At 38.8% G+C, this 18,078-nt stretch overlaps 1 protein-coding gene across 4 annotated transcripts in view; it reads right to left on the bottom strand.

Annotated features, from left to right (window-relative positions):
* Window positions 1-16,459, bottom strand: part of Smarcad1 (SNF2 related chromatin remodeling ATPase with DExD box 1) — a 70,075-nt gene extending 53,616 nt beyond the window's left edge. The window contains exons 1-3 of one of the 4 annotated variants that reach the window (XM_020180552.2): window positions 16,359-16,459; window positions 15,528-15,779; window positions 1,915-2,092 (exon numbers count right to left, since the gene is read on the bottom strand). In XM_020180552.2, coding sequence (XP_020036141.2) covers window positions 1,915-2,092; window positions 15,528-15,726 — 377 coding nt within the window. In that variant the 5' untranslated portion in view covers window positions 15,727-15,779; window positions 16,359-16,459. Of the gene's footprint in view, window positions 1-1,914; window positions 2,093-15,527; window positions 15,780-16,044; window positions 16,334-16,358 lie in introns of those variants that run through there. The other 3 variants (XM_074041377.1, XM_074041376.1, XM_020180553.2) reach the window with 3 other exon arrangements.
* Between the last annotated feature and the right edge of the window lie 1,619 nt (window positions 16,460-18,078).

Raw genomic sequence — 18,078 nt, 5'->3', positions numbered from 1 at the left:
ACAAATGTAAGCATGCTGAAACACACACACACACACACACACACACACACACACACAAATCATTCATGTGTTATCTCTTCCATTTAACATAAATTTAATTATGAAGAAACATCAGGCAAACCCAAATTTAGAGACATTCTAAAAAAAACTGTCTTGTTACCTTCAAAGCTGAGAATCATGAGAAACAAAAGACTGAGAATTAAATGAGAGACAAGAGATAAGACAAACTAAATCTAATGTATGATGCTAGGGAAAAATTAGTATAAAGTACTCCTAAAAATGTGGTCTTTAGGCCTAACTGCAAGTCCTCCAACTCCAACTGCTTACCTGTCCATGATAACATAAGCAACTTATACCAGAAAATAAAAGTTATATTACTAAGAACATTGGTTATTTCACCTGACTTTTTTTTTTCTCCACTGCAAGATTTTCTTAGTGAAGGCAGTCAGTAGCTTGATTTACATCCTAGGGCATATTCCTTATTCACAAATTAGTATGTTGAGTAGCAATGCTAAAAAGGGCATTATTAGGATAAACTAACTGGTACAATCTAACTGGTCATATTGTACCAATTAAACCAGAGTTCTGAATTTAAAATACTACTGCTATTATGTAAGTGAAGGACCATGTTCTTTGCACATAAATGCAAAAATATTAGAGACAATATGTTCAATAATTATTTTTTATGAAGACGATGATGAGTGAAATGCTAGTAAGTGACTCTTCTTGCAATGACTGTGGGAATTGACTATATATTTTTTTGCTACTTTTCTATAAATTTAAAACTTTTTCAAAATAAGAATTAAAAAAAGGGCCAGATGACAGTGGCTCATGCCTAAAATCTTAGCTAGTCAGGAGGCAGAGATCAGAAGGACCGTGATTCAAAGCCAGCCTAAGCAAATAGTTTACAAGACCTTGTCTCAAAAAAGCCCTTCACAAAAACAAACAAAAAAAACCCTTCATTAAAAAAAAAAGGCGGGGGGGGGGGGCTGGTGCAGTAGCACAAAGTGAAGGCCATGAGTTCAAGTCCCAGTACTGCAAAAAAAAAAAAAAAGAAAGAATTAAAAAAGGACAGGATGAAGGAGACTAATACTTCTATTTTTCTCAAGATTAATCAGGTTGGAGCTTCACTATTTTCTATATCAGAGTGAATTTCAGGATGAGCCATGCTTACCATGGCTTTTTGTAGAAAGTTCTAATTTAAGAGTAAGTCCTCACTGTCAGCAATAGACCAACGCAATCTCTTGTTTCTTCTTCCGACAATTTCTTCACTTAGCTTCTAGATCACATAACCTTTTGACTTATCTCAATGGGTTGTCCTTATAACCTTCTATAGGTTTCTTCTCATCTCTCTGACTTTAAGTCTAGAGTTCACCTGGCCTAAGCTAAGTATTTCAATGAAGAGGGCTTCACTTACCCAGTTGCACTAGTTGCCTGTGGTAATTTATTATAATCATATGGCTTTATAAAATCAAATAACACTCAGAAGACAAAGGCAGAGAGATCAGGAGTTCAAGGTCAATCTGAGCTACACAGTGATACTCTGTCTCAAACAACCAATGGCTGTGGACGTGGATCAGTGGTACAGAACTTGCCTAGCACAGGTGAGGCCCTGCTAAATAAATAAATATATACATAAATAAATACTAGATAAATACTCTGGACTACTGAATTTGGACATGAAACCTAGACTTCTCCCCAAAATTCAAATGTCAGAAATCCAACTATCTGGATGACATCTCCACATACACATGCATACACACTGTACATACCTCTCCATGTCTGTAAGTCTAGGAAAAATAACCAAAATGCAGTCAAGGAAAGGCCAAAGGAGCAGGGGAAAGTCACCAAAGTATTTCAAAGTTAAGCATTAATCCTTTACATATATAAATATTAATCTATTAAGTGGCTTACACTATAATCACTGTGTCTTTGTTAAATTTTTTCTCTTGCACTGCATTGGAGCAATTTGGGGAAACAACATCTTCACTATCAGAAGACAAATCAATATACTGTATTCCTCTTTCATTCTTGAAACATGATACACTTGCTTTTCTTTCGTTATCTGGAGGTTCTGGAACACTAGAATCTTCTGCAAAAGGAAAAAAAAAAAGACATTCTGAGCAACTCAAAGACACATTTGTTTTCGATAATTACAATCACGAGCTAAAAATCCCTAATCCTGCACCTTGTTTCCATTACAAACCAAAAATGGTTCCCACTTTATTTTCCTCCAGTCACTTTTTAAAGAAAAAATAGTCAACCCAGATTGGTATTAAACAATTTTCCTTGACAGTTTGTTTACTATCAAGACCTTAGTGGAGGGAACTTTTGCCCCCATTTCCTATGTGGGGAACAGGAAATGTTTCTTTTTCCTCTCCCCACTTCTTATCTGTACTTTATCCTGTTATATTAAAATAAATTCTTGCAAGAATTAAAAAAAAATTTTTTAAAAAGACCTTAGTGGACCTTGCAAAATAGGTTTGTTTTATATTCTAACCCTTTTCTCTGTGATTTTTACCTCCTAACACTCAGTTCCTATCAGGGAGATCTTGGACACCAGAGCACAAAAGACTTGGATTCTTAATCTCTCAATCTTTCTAAGCCTTAGTTTCCTCATCTGTAAAATACAGAAGCTAATTATCGGAAGAAATATTCATAGAAAATGGTTATATATAAAGTGCTTTAAGTTTAGCAAATATCATTAGCCAACATTCTATAAAAATTAGTGTCCGTGCTAATGTTGGTGTTAAGGGTTGAACTGTGTTTCCCCCTCCCCCACCGTTTCATAGGCTGGTCTCAACCACCAGGACTTCAAAATCTAATTGTTGAGACAAAGCCTTCAAAGAGGTCATTAAGGATAAATGATGTCACATGGGTGGGCCCATATGCCTGGCATTTGGAGACACAGCTTCAAAGAACTAAGCTAAAATGAGCACTTCAGGGTGGGCCCTTGACCTAATGAGTGGTGTCCTTGTAAGAAGAGACATCAGGGTTGCCAAAGGAGGCCATGTAAGGACATGACAGGGAGTGGCTACCTTATAAGCCAAGGAGAAAGCCTCAGAAGAAATTGACACATTGATCTTGAACTTCTTGTCTCCAAACTGTAAACATCTGTTGCTGAAGTCACCTAGTCTGTGGTATTTTGCTATGGCAATCCTAGAAAATCATATATTTGGTATCCTCTTTGAAAAAGCAGGTCAGTAAGGTACTATAACAAGATCGCCTCTCTCCAGGGAGTACACTCCAAAATTATTACCCCTTCTCCTAGGAAAACCAGTATTTTCCCTTCTAACATCTAGAGAAGGGCTCACATTTAAGAACTTCATATTGAAATAAAAACACTGTGATGGTCCAATTAATTAATTAATTAATCATAAAAATGAATGATTAGATGAATCTTGAGTTCAAAGGTTAAAAAACAACAGATGCCATTAACTCCCTTTTTTTAATTGTGCTGGGTGAAGGTACACTGGGGCATTTATAAAAGTTCTTCAATGTAACGAATGTGTCATCCTTGGATTCACCCCCTCTACCATTCTCCTTTATACCCTCCTCCTCCTCCATTAACTACTTTCCAAGTTATTTTCAAGTCCTGAAGAAACATCTAATCCTGACAATCACCCTGAAGGACACAAAACTTATCACCATTTTATAAATAAAATGAAGGGTAAGAGTGAAAAAGCACCAAGCATACTGGCCTGCAGGGCTGTAATTCATGCTTAGAAGTCTGAGTCAGAAGGATAGTGGGTTCCAGACGAGCATGGGCTGCACAAGGGGACATTGGTCTCAAGAAAAAGTGAAAAAAAGCAACTTGCTTATGAAAGCAAATTCAAAAGAGAAAGTAGATCTAAAATCCAAAATCTGGAAGTTGTTATAACCCAAAATTGTTTGCCTCCCCAACTTACTGTCACAAAACCATAGCAACCACTATTATGAGTACTCCCTCCCTTTTTTTCTCAGTGTTGGTGCTTGAACCCAGGGCCTTCCACATACTAGGCATGCTAGGCAAGCACTCTACCACTGAGGCACATCCCCAGCCCAGCCATTATTATGAACCAAATAGTTCATCTAGGTTTATGAAAAACTCATGACTTTTAAACAGATAAAGAACCACAGGAGAATTTTTACAGCCTTTTTAGATTTCTGTGGATTTTTTTTTTAACACTAAACCCAAATTTGACAGGTAGCATTTTCTTAAATATGGAATGTGAAATAATTTGACAAAACATTTTGCATTGTGTTATATTAAATCTACTGGTCAATTCTGCATTTTAATGAATCTTGAACCCATGCATTATTTTGTAACATTGTGCTTTGCTATGTGGAAAACACTGGCACACTGAGTATGTATATTTTCCAAATGTTGATACATTTCATGATATTAAAAAAACAACACAAAACTACATTTGTTAATACCACTACTGAGCTCATTAGACAGTATTTGGAACCTGTCAAACTTAAAATTGTGCATACTAGTTTTCCAGAGTTAAACATTCTTTGAAAACTAGAATTTATCACCAACAATACTGTGTGTTGTTCTGTTATCACCTTGATCATTTTTGAGAAACTGCCAAATACCAAAGTCTGTACAACCAGTTTATCATCCATTCTTTCAAGTAAAAATTGTGTTCCTTGAGAAAATGACTAGTTAACTCAAAGTAATTGCACAAATGCTCTTCCTTGAGATAGCCATTGTACTATGGTATGAAATAAAGGGCACTACAAATTTTGCTGTAGCAAATATTAAAAAAGAAATCTACTTCCCCAATACTGTGATTCCAAGGAGTGTTATCATGTTCATCTTCTTTAAGTGAAACTGGCATTTATAATATTTTGACATACAGCCGGATGCCGGTGGCTCACCCCTGTAATCCTAGCTACTCGGGGTACAGATCAGGAGGATTGCGGTTTGAAGCCAGTCAGGGACTATCTTGAAAAACCATTCACAAAAAAGGGCTGGTGGAGTGGCTCAAGGTATAGGCCTTAAGTTCAAACACCAGTACCACAAAAAAAAAAAAAAAAAAATTGAAATACAATGAAGTCTTGTGCTGATTCATTCTAATGCACTAGTAGTTTCACCTACTGCTGCTTTTCTTTTTCTTTTTCTTTTTTTCTGAGATATGGTCTCCCTATGTCACCTAGGCTGGTTTCAAACTCATGGGCTCAAGTGATTCTCTCACTTTAGCCTCTGAAATAGCTGAGATTACAGGTATGTGCTACTACAACCTGCTACTCACATTGCTTTTTCACAATTAGTGCAAATATCAATATAATGAAAAAAGAAAGGTCTTAATATTATTATGACAATAATTTTGACCTTGTGACTACCCTAAGAGGGCATTTAGGGAACCCTCATAGAACACATTTTGAAAACTGATGGGATATAGTGAAAGCTGATTAATGAAATACCAACTTTCCAATATAGTCAATATAGAATTAGCATAGTGCTGGACACTTAGATTTGTCTACTTGGACTATTTTCAGAAGTAAGCAGCAGTAAAAACAGCTAAGAGCTAATGGCTACAAAGATATTCCTTACATAATAATGCTTTTGGACCCAAAGCAAACAGGCATTTTTAAGCAGCATCATAAAAGAGACAGCAGAACACACAAAAATATTAAAAGTATAGGAAAGAAAGCAAAAAGCAGAAACACACAGAAAAGACATCTATCTCTATTCAATTCTAACATATAATGACTGCCTTGTGTGCTCAAGGCACTAGTCAAGAAAAACAATGCAGGTTATAGCTCAACTTGCCCTAAAGGAACTAACAGGTTACAAGAGCCATGTACACACAAATAACAATGAGCCATAATTTGTGCTGAGAAAGAGAGGAATAAATCAGTCAATGAACATGACAGAAAACAGCTTGTACCTACATATAAAAACAATTAAAACATCTGTTTTAAAAATAGAAGATAGTATTTTCTCACTGCAAAAGTAGTGGGACATATATCATAAGCACATGCACAATTCTGACCAGTAGTATACACAAGAAGACAATCTTAGATTCCAAATTCTTTCAGGGCCCTGCATCCATTATCATTTCTAAGTATGCCATGAACCAAAAGAAGCATTTAAGCCTAGCAATGATTTTTGACCTTTTTTAGACCAGGTCTCACTATACTATGTCACTGTGTAGCCCAAACTTGCCTAGACCCTGAGATTCTCCTCAGCCTCCCAAATGCTGAAATTACAGGCATGTGCCACCTTCCAGCTTTCATTTTGTCTTCTGTAGTGGTGACTTAAAAGGCACCCTCACAAACAAATCACTCCATGCCAGTGTAAACTGTAGCTCCGAACCTTTGCCTGGCAGTAGCCTACTGAAGTGGGCTGCACAGTGGAAAAAATCAAAACAAAACTAACAAAAAAATCCCCAATCACTGGGCTAGAGGTATGATTCAAGTAGTAGAGTTCCTGCTTTGCAAGCACAAAGCCCTGAGATCATACCTATTCCCTCCAAAAAATCCAAATCACTACTGGGAAATCATGAATTCACATAATTCAATTTGATAATCCATAGATAAAGCCATCTAAAATAGAATATAAACACATGAACTTTTATACCTGTGAGGCAAACTTATGAAAATTTGCCATTTTTGTAAATTGCTCCCACTGTTCAATTCTCCAAAATGGTGACTTACGTACAAAGCAGTTTCTTCGAATATCAACTAGACCACATTGTAAATTTGTTCCTTCAAAAGGACAAACAGCTGGTCATGGTGGTACACAGCTGTAACCCCAGTACTCAGGAGGCTAAGGCAGAAGGATATTAAGTTCCAGGCCATGGCTTAGATACTATCTTAAATCTAGCAAGACACTATCTCAAATCTAAACAAACAAATAGAAGTTGGGCATGTGGCATACATTTGAAATTCCAGCACTTGGGAGGTTGAGGAAGGAGGATGAGTCTGAGGCCAGCTTGGACTACACAGAGAGATTGTGACTTAAAAAAAAATCCACATTATCTCATCAGTGAAATCAGAAATAAATAAAAACATGCAAGCAAACTTTCAGCTACTTAGAAATCCTAAAAAAAAAAAAAAAATCGAAAGAAACCACTTCTAACCAACTTTCAAATCAAAAGAGGAAGAAAAAACCCAACAAAACACATCAAAATCCCGGGCACATCATATGTATATCATAACACTGTAAAAATTAAAATAGCCTGGTAAACTGATTGAGATGATTAGTGAAGGAGAATAGACATCAGAATTTAGGCTTAATGATGACACTTAAGATAAGAAAAGGTTTCAACAAATGATGCTGGGATAATTGGCTAGTCAAAAGAATAACAAGGAGAAAATTTTATCACCCCACCCCTCCTTCTTTTGCGATACTGCAGTATGAACTCAGGGCATCACATTTCCTAAGCAGGCACTCTACCACTTGAGCCACTCTACCACCCCTGTTTTGCGTTGGGTATTTTTGAGATAGGGTCTTGAGAACTATTTGCCCAGACTGGCTTCAAACTACAATCTTTCTGGTCTCTAACTCCTGAGTAGCTGGGATTATATGAGCCACTGACACCCAGTTTATCACCCTTTCTTTAGGCCTTTACAAACAAATGAATTTCAGATGAGACTTAAAAGTTAAAAAGTAACATAAAACCCACAGGATACCAACACATACCCTTTAGCCTGGTTATTATCAAAAATACAGAAAAAAAAAAGAGAAGTACCTTAGTGGTACAGCACGTGCATAGTTTGCACAAATACTGGGTTAATCCCCGGGACTTAATATGTAAACAAAGCCAAAAAAACCCAAAAAACAAAAAACCATATAGAACACAGCAATTTTAGACAAGGATGTGAATAATCTAGAATCCTGTCATCTAGAATTCCTACTCACCACGGGTAGGAATGTTAAACGATGGAGCCACTATAGAACAGTATGGCAGTTTCTCAAAAATTTAAAACTAGGGGGCTGACGGAGTGGCTCAAACAGTAAGAACGCCTGTCTAGCAAGTGTAAGGCCCTGAGTTCAAACGCCAGTGCCGCTTGAATAAATAAATAAAAGTAGAGCTGGATGGCTCATGCCTGTAATCGCAGCTACTCAGGAGGCAGAGATCAGGATTTCAGTTTGATGTCAGCCCAGGCAAATAGTTCACAAGACCCTATCTCGAAAAAACCCTCCACAAAAAGGGCTGGTGGAGTGGCTCAAGGTATAGGCCCTGAGTTCAAGCCCTGGTACTGCAAAAAAAAAAGTAAAACTTTTCTGTAGCAAACAAACACGGTGTTATGGCCTGTTTGTGTCCCACCACCACTACAAAATTTATATGCTTTAGTCTTTTTTACTTTGCTTTGTTCTTTTTTGTTTTTGAGACAAGGTCTTGCTATGTAGTCCAAGCTCACCTCAAACACACCATCTTCCTGCTTCAACATTCCCAGTGCTGGAATTACAGGCACACATCAACACACCAGAACAATACACTGAAATTGTAATCCCCTACACACTATGGTATTTAGGGGTGGGGTGGGACCTTTGGGAAGTGACTAAACCACAGGGGCCAGGCCACCATGAATGGGATTAGTGACCTTATAAAAAAGACCAAAGAAACCACTCAGTTAGCTACGTGAGGCTGTCCTCTTGGAAGCAGACCCTCACCAAACACTAAAGCTACCGGTGCCATGATTTTGGACTCTCCAGCCTCTAGTGACAATTAAATTTCTGTTGTTTATGACTTACCCAGCATATGGTAGTCTGTTATAAAAGCCCAAATGGAATAAGACATATGAAAATTTTTTTAAAATACGAATTATTTATCATATAGATACATTATAAAGACAGAAAATATAAACATAGAAAAAAAATCCAATGACCAATAATATTTATGAAAACATACTTTAAGGAGCCAGGTATGGTAGCACACATTTGTAATCTTAGTAACTCAGAAGGCAGAGGTAGGAGGATCAAGGCCAAAGGCCAGCATAGGCAAAAAGCACAAGACCCTATGTGAAAAACAAACTAAAGCAGAAAGGTCAGTGAGTATGGCTCAAGTGGTAGAGTGCTTGCTTAGTAAATGTGAATCCCTGATTTCAAACCAAGCAGTACCAAAAACAAAATAAAAAAAAAAACTTTAAGTAACAGAATTTTTGCTCCCATTTCCCATGTGAGGAATAAGAGATATTTCTCTCTCCACCTTCTACCCCTGCTTGTCTATGCTTTATCCTGTTATACTAAAATAAATCCTTGCTAAAGCTTTAAAAAATAATAAAAATAAAGCAACAAGGTACTTTTAATTATTAACCTGATAAAGATTAAAAAGGTTCTAAATACTTCTGCTAGATATGAAAAAGTAGATGTCACAAAACCAAACTACAGTCTGAGGTGAACCAGCACACAGTTCATATGTGAGGTGAACAGCAACAGTTTATATGTGATGATTGGCAATAGCTAAAATACTACTTATGTTTCCATTAACCTGAATAATTCAACTTCCAGGGAATTTCCCACATTATACACAAGCAAAAATATCTTATGTAAAAGGATGGCCACTACAAAATTCTTTTGATAGTGAAAAAAACAGAAACTAATGGACATTAAGTTATATGAATTATAGTACACCTGTATTAAGATGCTATCTACTCATTTTAAAAAATTAGGAATGCACATTTTATATATGGACTTATAAGTGTAAAAAAAAAGGCTACTTTTTAAATAAGGGCAAGTTGTGTTACGATGTATGCACAATACAATATTTTTGTTTAAAATCAAAATAAAAGCCTCAACCATATACACAGAAAAAATAACTGAAAACATAAAAACCAACATCAAACAAGGATCACAAAAACATGTTATTAAAGAATGCTCAATTTTTAAATATATTTTGTTATGAAGAGACCAATAGCTAAGCACCAAAAGTTAAAAAAAAAAAAAAAAAGGGAAAACACAACTCTCAGTACTAGCTTCCTGACATTGTTACTCTATCAAACTGTTACTTTCTTTTCTCCAACCAATAGTCTTCATCTTGCCATTCTGAAGCTTAAGTATTAATAGTAACTTTTAATTTCTAAGGAAAGGGGTCTTTGATTGTCTCCATTCACTTGACTTCTCTACAGCATTTGATTCTAATCATTACATACCAAACTGGGAACTGGGAACTCTTCTAGGACACTATGATTTATAAAAATGATATCACGTCTATTCTAGTCACGTGTTGTGTCTTTCACTGATTTCCCTGCTTTTGCATCAAATGTTCATGTTTCTTACTGTACACTCTGCTTCGGGCGTTCCTTGTTAACTACCCAAAGGATGATTCTTGAGGTAATTTCTCAGATTCAGACTACTCTCTAAGCTCCAGACTACTTTGTTACTGAAATATGGCAGGTAACCACAATGTGTTAGCATAACCTTCTTCCTAATTTAGTTGATATAATCACCCACTGTCCAAAAAAGGAAGATTTATCTTTGAATCCTCCATACTCAACTCTCACCAAATAGTCTCCAATTCATATCATAGAAAACTCCCTAAACTGCCTTTTCTGTTATCCTTACTGTCATTTCCTAACATCAACACTTTAACAGAATAGCTCCACTAATAATCTTTGCAGACTGAAGTGCTATATGGTGTGTACCAAATAAGGTCAATCTTCCCTCGCTTAGCATATAAAGGGCCCTCACAATCCAGCAGTTTACACTTTTATTTTTTTAGTTTCATCTATGCTGCTGCTCTCTGTCTTTCAAAAGCTCCTCTTCCACAAATAACCTCTCCCTTGCCATACTTCAACCCTTCCTTCAACATTTGTTTATCCAATAAACAATGTTTACATTGCTTAGCCCCTATTCCAAAGGTCATCTCTTTGTGACTTTTTGTGATCTTTCCAGAAGAATCATCTGTGATTCAGCCTGTGATCTTACTTTGCTTAATATATTCCTCTGTATGACTGACTACCTTGCACTAGTTTAAGTATATACTTATACATCCTTTCCTCCTGTTGCTCCTTGAGTATCATGCTTTACTCATTTTTATTCTTTATGCATAAAATATCTAGGTTCTCTACTCATTCATTCATCTGCCATTATTTTAATTTCTCCAAATCCAAAAGGGTAATAATGTGTAATAATCACTGATAACTTTGGCACTGTGAGAGTAAAATAAATTAAGGATTCTGGGTTTGTAAGTCAGTAGTAGAGTACTCGCCTAGCATATGGGATTGGGCTCATCCTTTGCCAGAGTGGGGGGATGGAGGATCAAGGGTTAAGTTTATGTCCATAAATCTGAAAGATGGTTTGGATTTAAATGGGCATTGGGAGTCTATCCTGTTACAAAGGGAGCATCAGGTATCCATGGCTACAAAATATCTGATGGGACTGGGGTTGTAGTGCTGGTGGCCCATGCCTGTATACTAACTAGAGGCAGAGATCAGGAGGATCGAGGTTCAAAGCCCACCTGGGCAAATAGTTTGGTGAGACCCTACCTATCTCGAAAAAAATCCATCTCTCTCTCACACATGCACACACACACACATACACACAAAGGGTTGGTGGAGTGGCTGAAGGTGTAGGCCCCCCTAAAAAAAAAAAAGAATTCAACATATTTACTCAGGGCCTACTAAATTCCCATCACTATTCTGAGCAATGGGAAAAGCAGGTGAACCAGGACATAAGGTCTCTGCGCTCATGGATCTTACATTCTAATAAGGAAAACACAAATACATAATGTAATAAATACCATGAGGACACATATAGTAAAGCTGGGGTGAGGGGAGGGGAGGACTTGCTATTTTGAAGAGACTGGTGAGGGAAGGCCTTCTAAAAAGAAGACATTTCACTAAGAACTACTGAATGCAGGATCTGAGCCATATATAAATATCAGCAGGGAAAGTCTTCTAGGCAGAAGACAGCAAATGGAAAGAACCAAGGACAAGACTACGCTTGGTACATTCAAAAATAATGTGGCTGTGGCACAGTACATGAAGGAGAGTGACAGAAAATGAAGCCATAGCTCATATCAGGTAAAATAACAAGATTAGCAGAAAAAGTGAGTACAGGTGAAGTTTCATCTTATAAACTCACTCAGACCCCTAACACTCTACTATACATAAACTAATATTGAATTACACCACAATGGCAGTATGAGAAGTTAGCATATAACGATAAAGAAAGTAAGGTCAATATCCATATTCTACATCATTCTACTGATGATTCTCCAATTTCTAGTCCTGATTTTTTTTTTGGGGGGGGTGGAACTGGGGTTTGAACTCAGGGCATTGAGGTTGCAAACCACTTGAGCCACACCTCTAGTCCATTTTGCTCTAGCTATATGAGACGGGGTCTGGCGAAATACTTGCTGAGCTAGCCTCAAACCTGAGATCCTCCTGATCTCAGCCTCCCAAGTAGCTATGGTCACAGGCCTCACTCACAATTGCTAGACAGGTGCTCTACCACTTGAGCCACTCCACCAGCCCTTTTTTGTGTTTAGTATTTTTTAAAATAGGGACTCTCGAACCATTTTGCCTGGGCTGGCTTTGAACCATGATCCTCCTGCCTCTGTCTCCTGAGTAGGTAGGATTACAGGCATAAGCCACTGGCGTCTGGCTCTGTTCTTAAACCTAACTTCAACATTTTGTCCTCTCCACAGGTCTAATACTCAATTTGGCACACACACCTCTTTCCCCTGCCCAGCTGCCTTAGCAGTTGAGGCAGGCCCCCTGATTCTTACTGGAATTTTCAAAGACATGCTCAAATGGCTTGTTATAAGTATTTCCTATCCATTCTAATGTACCATTAGGTATAGATATTCTAATGTACCATTTTTTTTTTCAATTTCCTAAACTAAAACATTCCTATTATTCATCTCACCTCATTCCAACCAGGAATCCAGTTGTATAAACCCTGCTCTTCATTACTTTGAAATCTGACAGGTCTCTTTCTTTTCCATTTCTACTGCCACCATTAAGCACAGATTATAAAAGTTTCCCATGATTTTTCTTCATTCAACCTCTACCCTTTATCAATGTGTAAGGTATTCAATACTGTCATAAAGCAATTTTCTTCCATCATTTTACCATTCTATTCATAGTCTTTAATGGACACTTAACCTTAGTTTTCAGGACTCTCAAAAATTAACACTATGGAGGATGACAGAGTGGCTCAAAGGTAGAGTACCAGCCTAACAAGCGTGAGGCCCTAAGTTCAAACCCCAGTACCATACATACATATACATATACATATACATATACATATACATATACATATACATATAATCACATTATGGGAACTGTGGAGTGACTCAAGTGGTAGAGTGCGTGCCTAGCAAGAATGTGGCCCTGAGTTCCAACCCCAATACCATACCTAAAAGACCCCACAAAATTTCAGTATGGCCAGGCACTGGCGGCTCATGCCTGTAACCTTAGCTACTCAGGAGGATCAAGAGGATCATGATTCAAAGTCAGCCCAGACAAATAGTTCAAGAGACCCTATCTCAAAAATACCCAACACAAAACAGGGCTGGCTGTGTGGCTCAAGTAGTAGAGTGCACCTGCCTAGCAACCATAAGGTCCTGAGTTCAAACTACAGTACCACCAAAAACAAACAAACAAAAAAACTCGTATTACATATAGTGATAACTAAAACATTCCACTGAAATACTGTTTACAAAGTGCTTTTACTTTCTGAGATGAAAAAAAAACTGTGGATCTCGTATCTTAAGCATCCTGTCCAATATCCCACATTTAACTAAAATGAAGAAGCAGAGGTTTCTAAGGACTCAAATACCCTAATTACACCCATGCCTTTCCCACCCTGTTTCACCACAAAAGAAACGTATGAGCTGGAAGCCCGTGCCTCACACCTGCAATCCTAGCTACTTGGGAGGATTGCGGCTCAAGGCAGCTTGAGCAGATAGTTCGTGAGACCCCATCTCCAAAATAACCACAACAAAATGGAATGGAGGTATGGCTCAAGGTATGGCTATGATGGCCTGCCTAGCAAGGGTAAACCTTAGGTTCAAATCCCAGTACCACAAAGAAAAGAGAGATGAAATATGGTTGCCATGTTGGTAATCTCACTGGGGAAGACAGAGGCAGGATAATAAGTTCAAAGTTCAAAGAGAACAAAGCAAGAACCTGTCTTGAGGGGGGGAAAAAATATATATATATATATGAAAGAAATAGATGGATATGCCAACGGGAATATACCAACAGGAAAAACATCAAAGTACCTGGATGTTCTGACATTAACTACTGCATTTGTTATGCAAATCAAGTATCTACAAAAAGAATGAACAGCCATGTCACTTCTGTGCCCAAAATCTGTCAGCTGTTTCTTCTAGTATAGCATGTAGACAAGTTGAAAACTCCTTAGACAATCAAACTTTGACAATCTGACTCTTAATCACCTCTTAATCCAAGCTATGAATCAATCAACCAAAATCCAAATACAACAAAGTATTTTAAAATGTCATTCTAATGATAATTGTAGCCAATCTACCATCACTGTTACATTTAAGTAAGAATGGCAAACAAAAAGATAACCAGGGAGAAGACCAGTACATTACCAATCCTTCAGTCACTTTAATTTAAAACCTATTTGTGAAATACTGAGTTTTGTAGAGAAAAATGTATTACTGAAATGAACACTAAAACTTCTAACATTCCTTTCCTCTTTTTAAGTAACTGTAATTTAAAGATGGGGGCTGGGGGGGTGGAATGTGGTCCAAACAATGTATACATACACACATGTGAGTAAATGTAAAAACTATAAAAAAAAAAAAAAAAAAGATTTAGAGTTCATGGTGGCTCCATCCAATCCCTAAAAATTTAACCTCTGGATCTTATTTCTGCAGAATGTGAATAATATTAATCTTGTATGACTATTGTGCAAATTAAATGACAGAATGTGAATTACCTAGCGCTACGCCGGAAAAAAAAAGTTAAAAAAAATTATTCCTCTAATTGTTAACTGTTCAATAATTAGATCAGCATGGAAACCTTCACTTTTGTCTCGCTCTCCAATTCTCCTGTCTATAACATTTTGCTAATGAGGTTAAAAATGGTTCATTCACCATTATTCATTTGCATTCTAGGGATATCCAGGAATTCAGGCGGAGGCACTATCTCAAAGTGATCTGATTTTTAGTTGTACACAGAGGTTTTCTTTAGGGCTCTGATCAACGTCTTGCTCACAGTAGGTGATCAATGTTTTTTTTTTTTTGAAATATTGGAATGAATGGAAACCTATAGCCAAACAGCAGTCTCAAAATCTACTCCACGTCTGAATCACCTACATTCCCTTCGCGAGACATGATGACCTAAGGATGACCTAAATTCTGCTTTCAACTTCCATCACTGGGCTAAATTCCAGGAACTCACATAAAAGTGAAGCAACAATGGAAGCACGCTCAGGTGGAGGTAACACGGCGCCTATGACAGTACAGATGCTGAATTTCCAAACAGCACAACTGGAATACAATGAAATCAATATGTATAACACTAAGAATAAAACATTAGAATGCCTTCCGCCCCTTATCTTTTGAAAATATCCCCTTGACGCTACATCAGTTTGTTACATTGTAACTCACCTGTTTTTTCAGTTATATCTGAATCGGGGGTATTTGCCCTGCTAACTTCCCCTTCAGCATTCTCCTCTTCAGCACTAAGAGAAATTGGTGAAGAAGGGCCGGGTTGCGGGGGTTGGGGAAGCTGGGGGGTTGCTTCGGGAGCTTCCTCAACCTTATTTCTTTTCTCAAAGCGAAAACGATCCAAGTTGAAAAGATTCATCGTGGGTAGAAACCACCACCCTGGAGGGGGGCTGGGACGTTTAAATGCACTATCTGCAGGAGAGAAATAAAAAGAAGGAAAAAGGCCATGAAAACAATGTACAATACAAAGCCCCAGCACCTCTTCCCGGGGAATAAAGGGACCGCACACATGCCAGTGGTTCGGGACTATTACAGCCGCGCTTCATTGTTAGGCCGCCACTATCAGAGGTGGACAAGGGAATCTCTGAAATGTCCATCGCTCCTCTTCCCCCCTTCCTCCCTCGATCCCCCCCCCATGCTCCCACAGCGAGCTGACCCTCGTGCACCCTCCTCTTACCCGGCACGCGGACGCGCCGTCCCCGCTCTAACCCCCGCGGGCCGCGCCCGCCCTCTCAGGGAGGCTGCCTGCACTACGGCGCTCTCCGCCTGGAGAAAGGACCCGCCAGGGCCCGCGCCTCCACACTGCGGGGACACAAAGGGGCCAGAGGAGGGGAGCGGCGGAGGCCGTGCGGGCGGGCACCCGCCCGGAAGTTGACGCGGCGCGATCCCAGCAGAGAGGAAGCGGACAGGATCCCGAACGCATTGGGAGCTTCAGCGGGGAGTGTGCTCGCTCGCTCGCTCGCTGTTTCCCTTTCCCCCATCAATACTTACCGTGTTGCAGCCTCCGTGCGACGTAACAAAGGTGGAAAGAAAAAATAATCCCTGGCGTAAGGCGACGGTAGCCGGGCCGGGACCTTCCAAAACAGCACAGGAAAAAAAAAAAAAAAAAAAAACCTAAGGAGCGCGCAGTGATGACGTAACACGCAGCCGGAGCCTTTTTCCTTCTCAAGCGAAAAGCGAACGGGAAAGGTCCCGGCGCGCGCCGTTGTCATGGTAACTCGTACCCGCCTCTTTCCCGGTTCTAAGGATGGGATTGTTTTGCACCTTCTGTTTCTCCAGGTTACCTCAAGGGCTGTTGAAGAGGACGGTAATAAATAACAAATAGTACAATGACAATAGCATCCTAATACGGAATTAACATAGAGTTTAAATATTATAATGCATGTTAAATGTAAAATATAAATGGCATAATAATATTGTGCTGTCTTATGAAATAACTACTGTTACAAAATAAGGAAAGTGAGAGCTGCAAATGTTAGTGAGAGGCAAAAATCTGATGATGAATTTCAAGGCACTTGATCTGCTTCACCACTTTTCGCAGAACTGTTCTTAAAGTGGAATGCGACAATGTACATTGTGGGTTTTTTTTTTGTGTTTTTTGTTGTTGTTTTTCTCGGTAATGGGGTTTGAACTCAGTGCCTTCATCTTGAGCCACTCCACCAGCCCTATTTTTGTGAAGGGTTTTTCAAGATAGGATCTCACGGAACTATTTGCCTTGGTTGGCTTCGAACCACCATCCTCCTAATCTCTGCCTCCTCAGTAGCTAGGATTACAGGCGTGAGCCAGCTTTTTGTTGTTTTTTTGAAGTGTGGGCTCACCTTGTAGCCAAGGCTGGCCTCAAACTGCTTCAGCCTCCTGAGTGCTAGGATCACATGCGTGCACCAACATGCCAGGCTAATTTACTTATCTTGGTGGAAATACTACCTTGCGGGTTTTTTTGGCCTGGGCTATCTCTAATTATGATCTTCCTGATCCCTGTCTCACGAGTAGCTTGGATTACAGATGTAAGCCACAGTGCTTGGACAAGTGTTGTTAATTGTATAATTACAAGGTGAACACACAGTTTTATCAAATATAGGCACACATAAAATCAAGTGTCTGGACCCATTAAATTAAAGATCAAAATCTGAACAATTGAGATTTGCATTATATCTATTTTTGGTTGGCTTTTTCTTTCTTTTTGCATTGCTGGGATTTGAACTCAGGGCCCTATAGTAGTTGTTACCACCTTGTTGCCAGCACTTAGCTGCTGCAGGTAGGGACTTCTGAGAAAGACCACCAACTTCATCTGCAGCTGCAAAGATGGTCCCTGCTTACAAATTTAGTTAGGCTGCCCCTGCACCACTAGACCACTTGCTCAAGGTATTGCTGAACTTTGAATCACAGCCAGCAACATCATTCTCTCTTTCAGGACCTCATTTTAATTTAACTACTCTCTAAAGACCCTATCTCCAAATGTGGTCACACTCTGGGGTGCTGGAGCTTGGAACTTTAACATAGGAATTTTGTGTAGAACACAATTAAGCCCATAATAGAGTGAGAGAACTGGGTGAAGGCTTCTGGAATGATGCCAGGAGACAGGGCTGACAGTCAGCTCTTGAGTTTTCCCCATTATAACCCTAAATTGACCTATGTTCAGTCCTTGACACTCTGCTTATCACACTCTACTCTTTGCCAGAGTAGATTGACTATAGTGGTGACCGGGTATTTT

The sequence above is a fragment of the Castor canadensis genome, chromosome 9 (genome assembly GCF_047511655.1).
Source record: "Castor canadensis chromosome 9, mCasCan1.hap1v2, whole genome shotgun sequence".
Taxonomy (NCBI): domain Eukaryota; kingdom Metazoa; phylum Chordata; class Mammalia; order Rodentia; family Castoridae; genus Castor; species Castor canadensis.
This window is presented reverse-complemented; position numbering and strand designations above follow the sequence as displayed.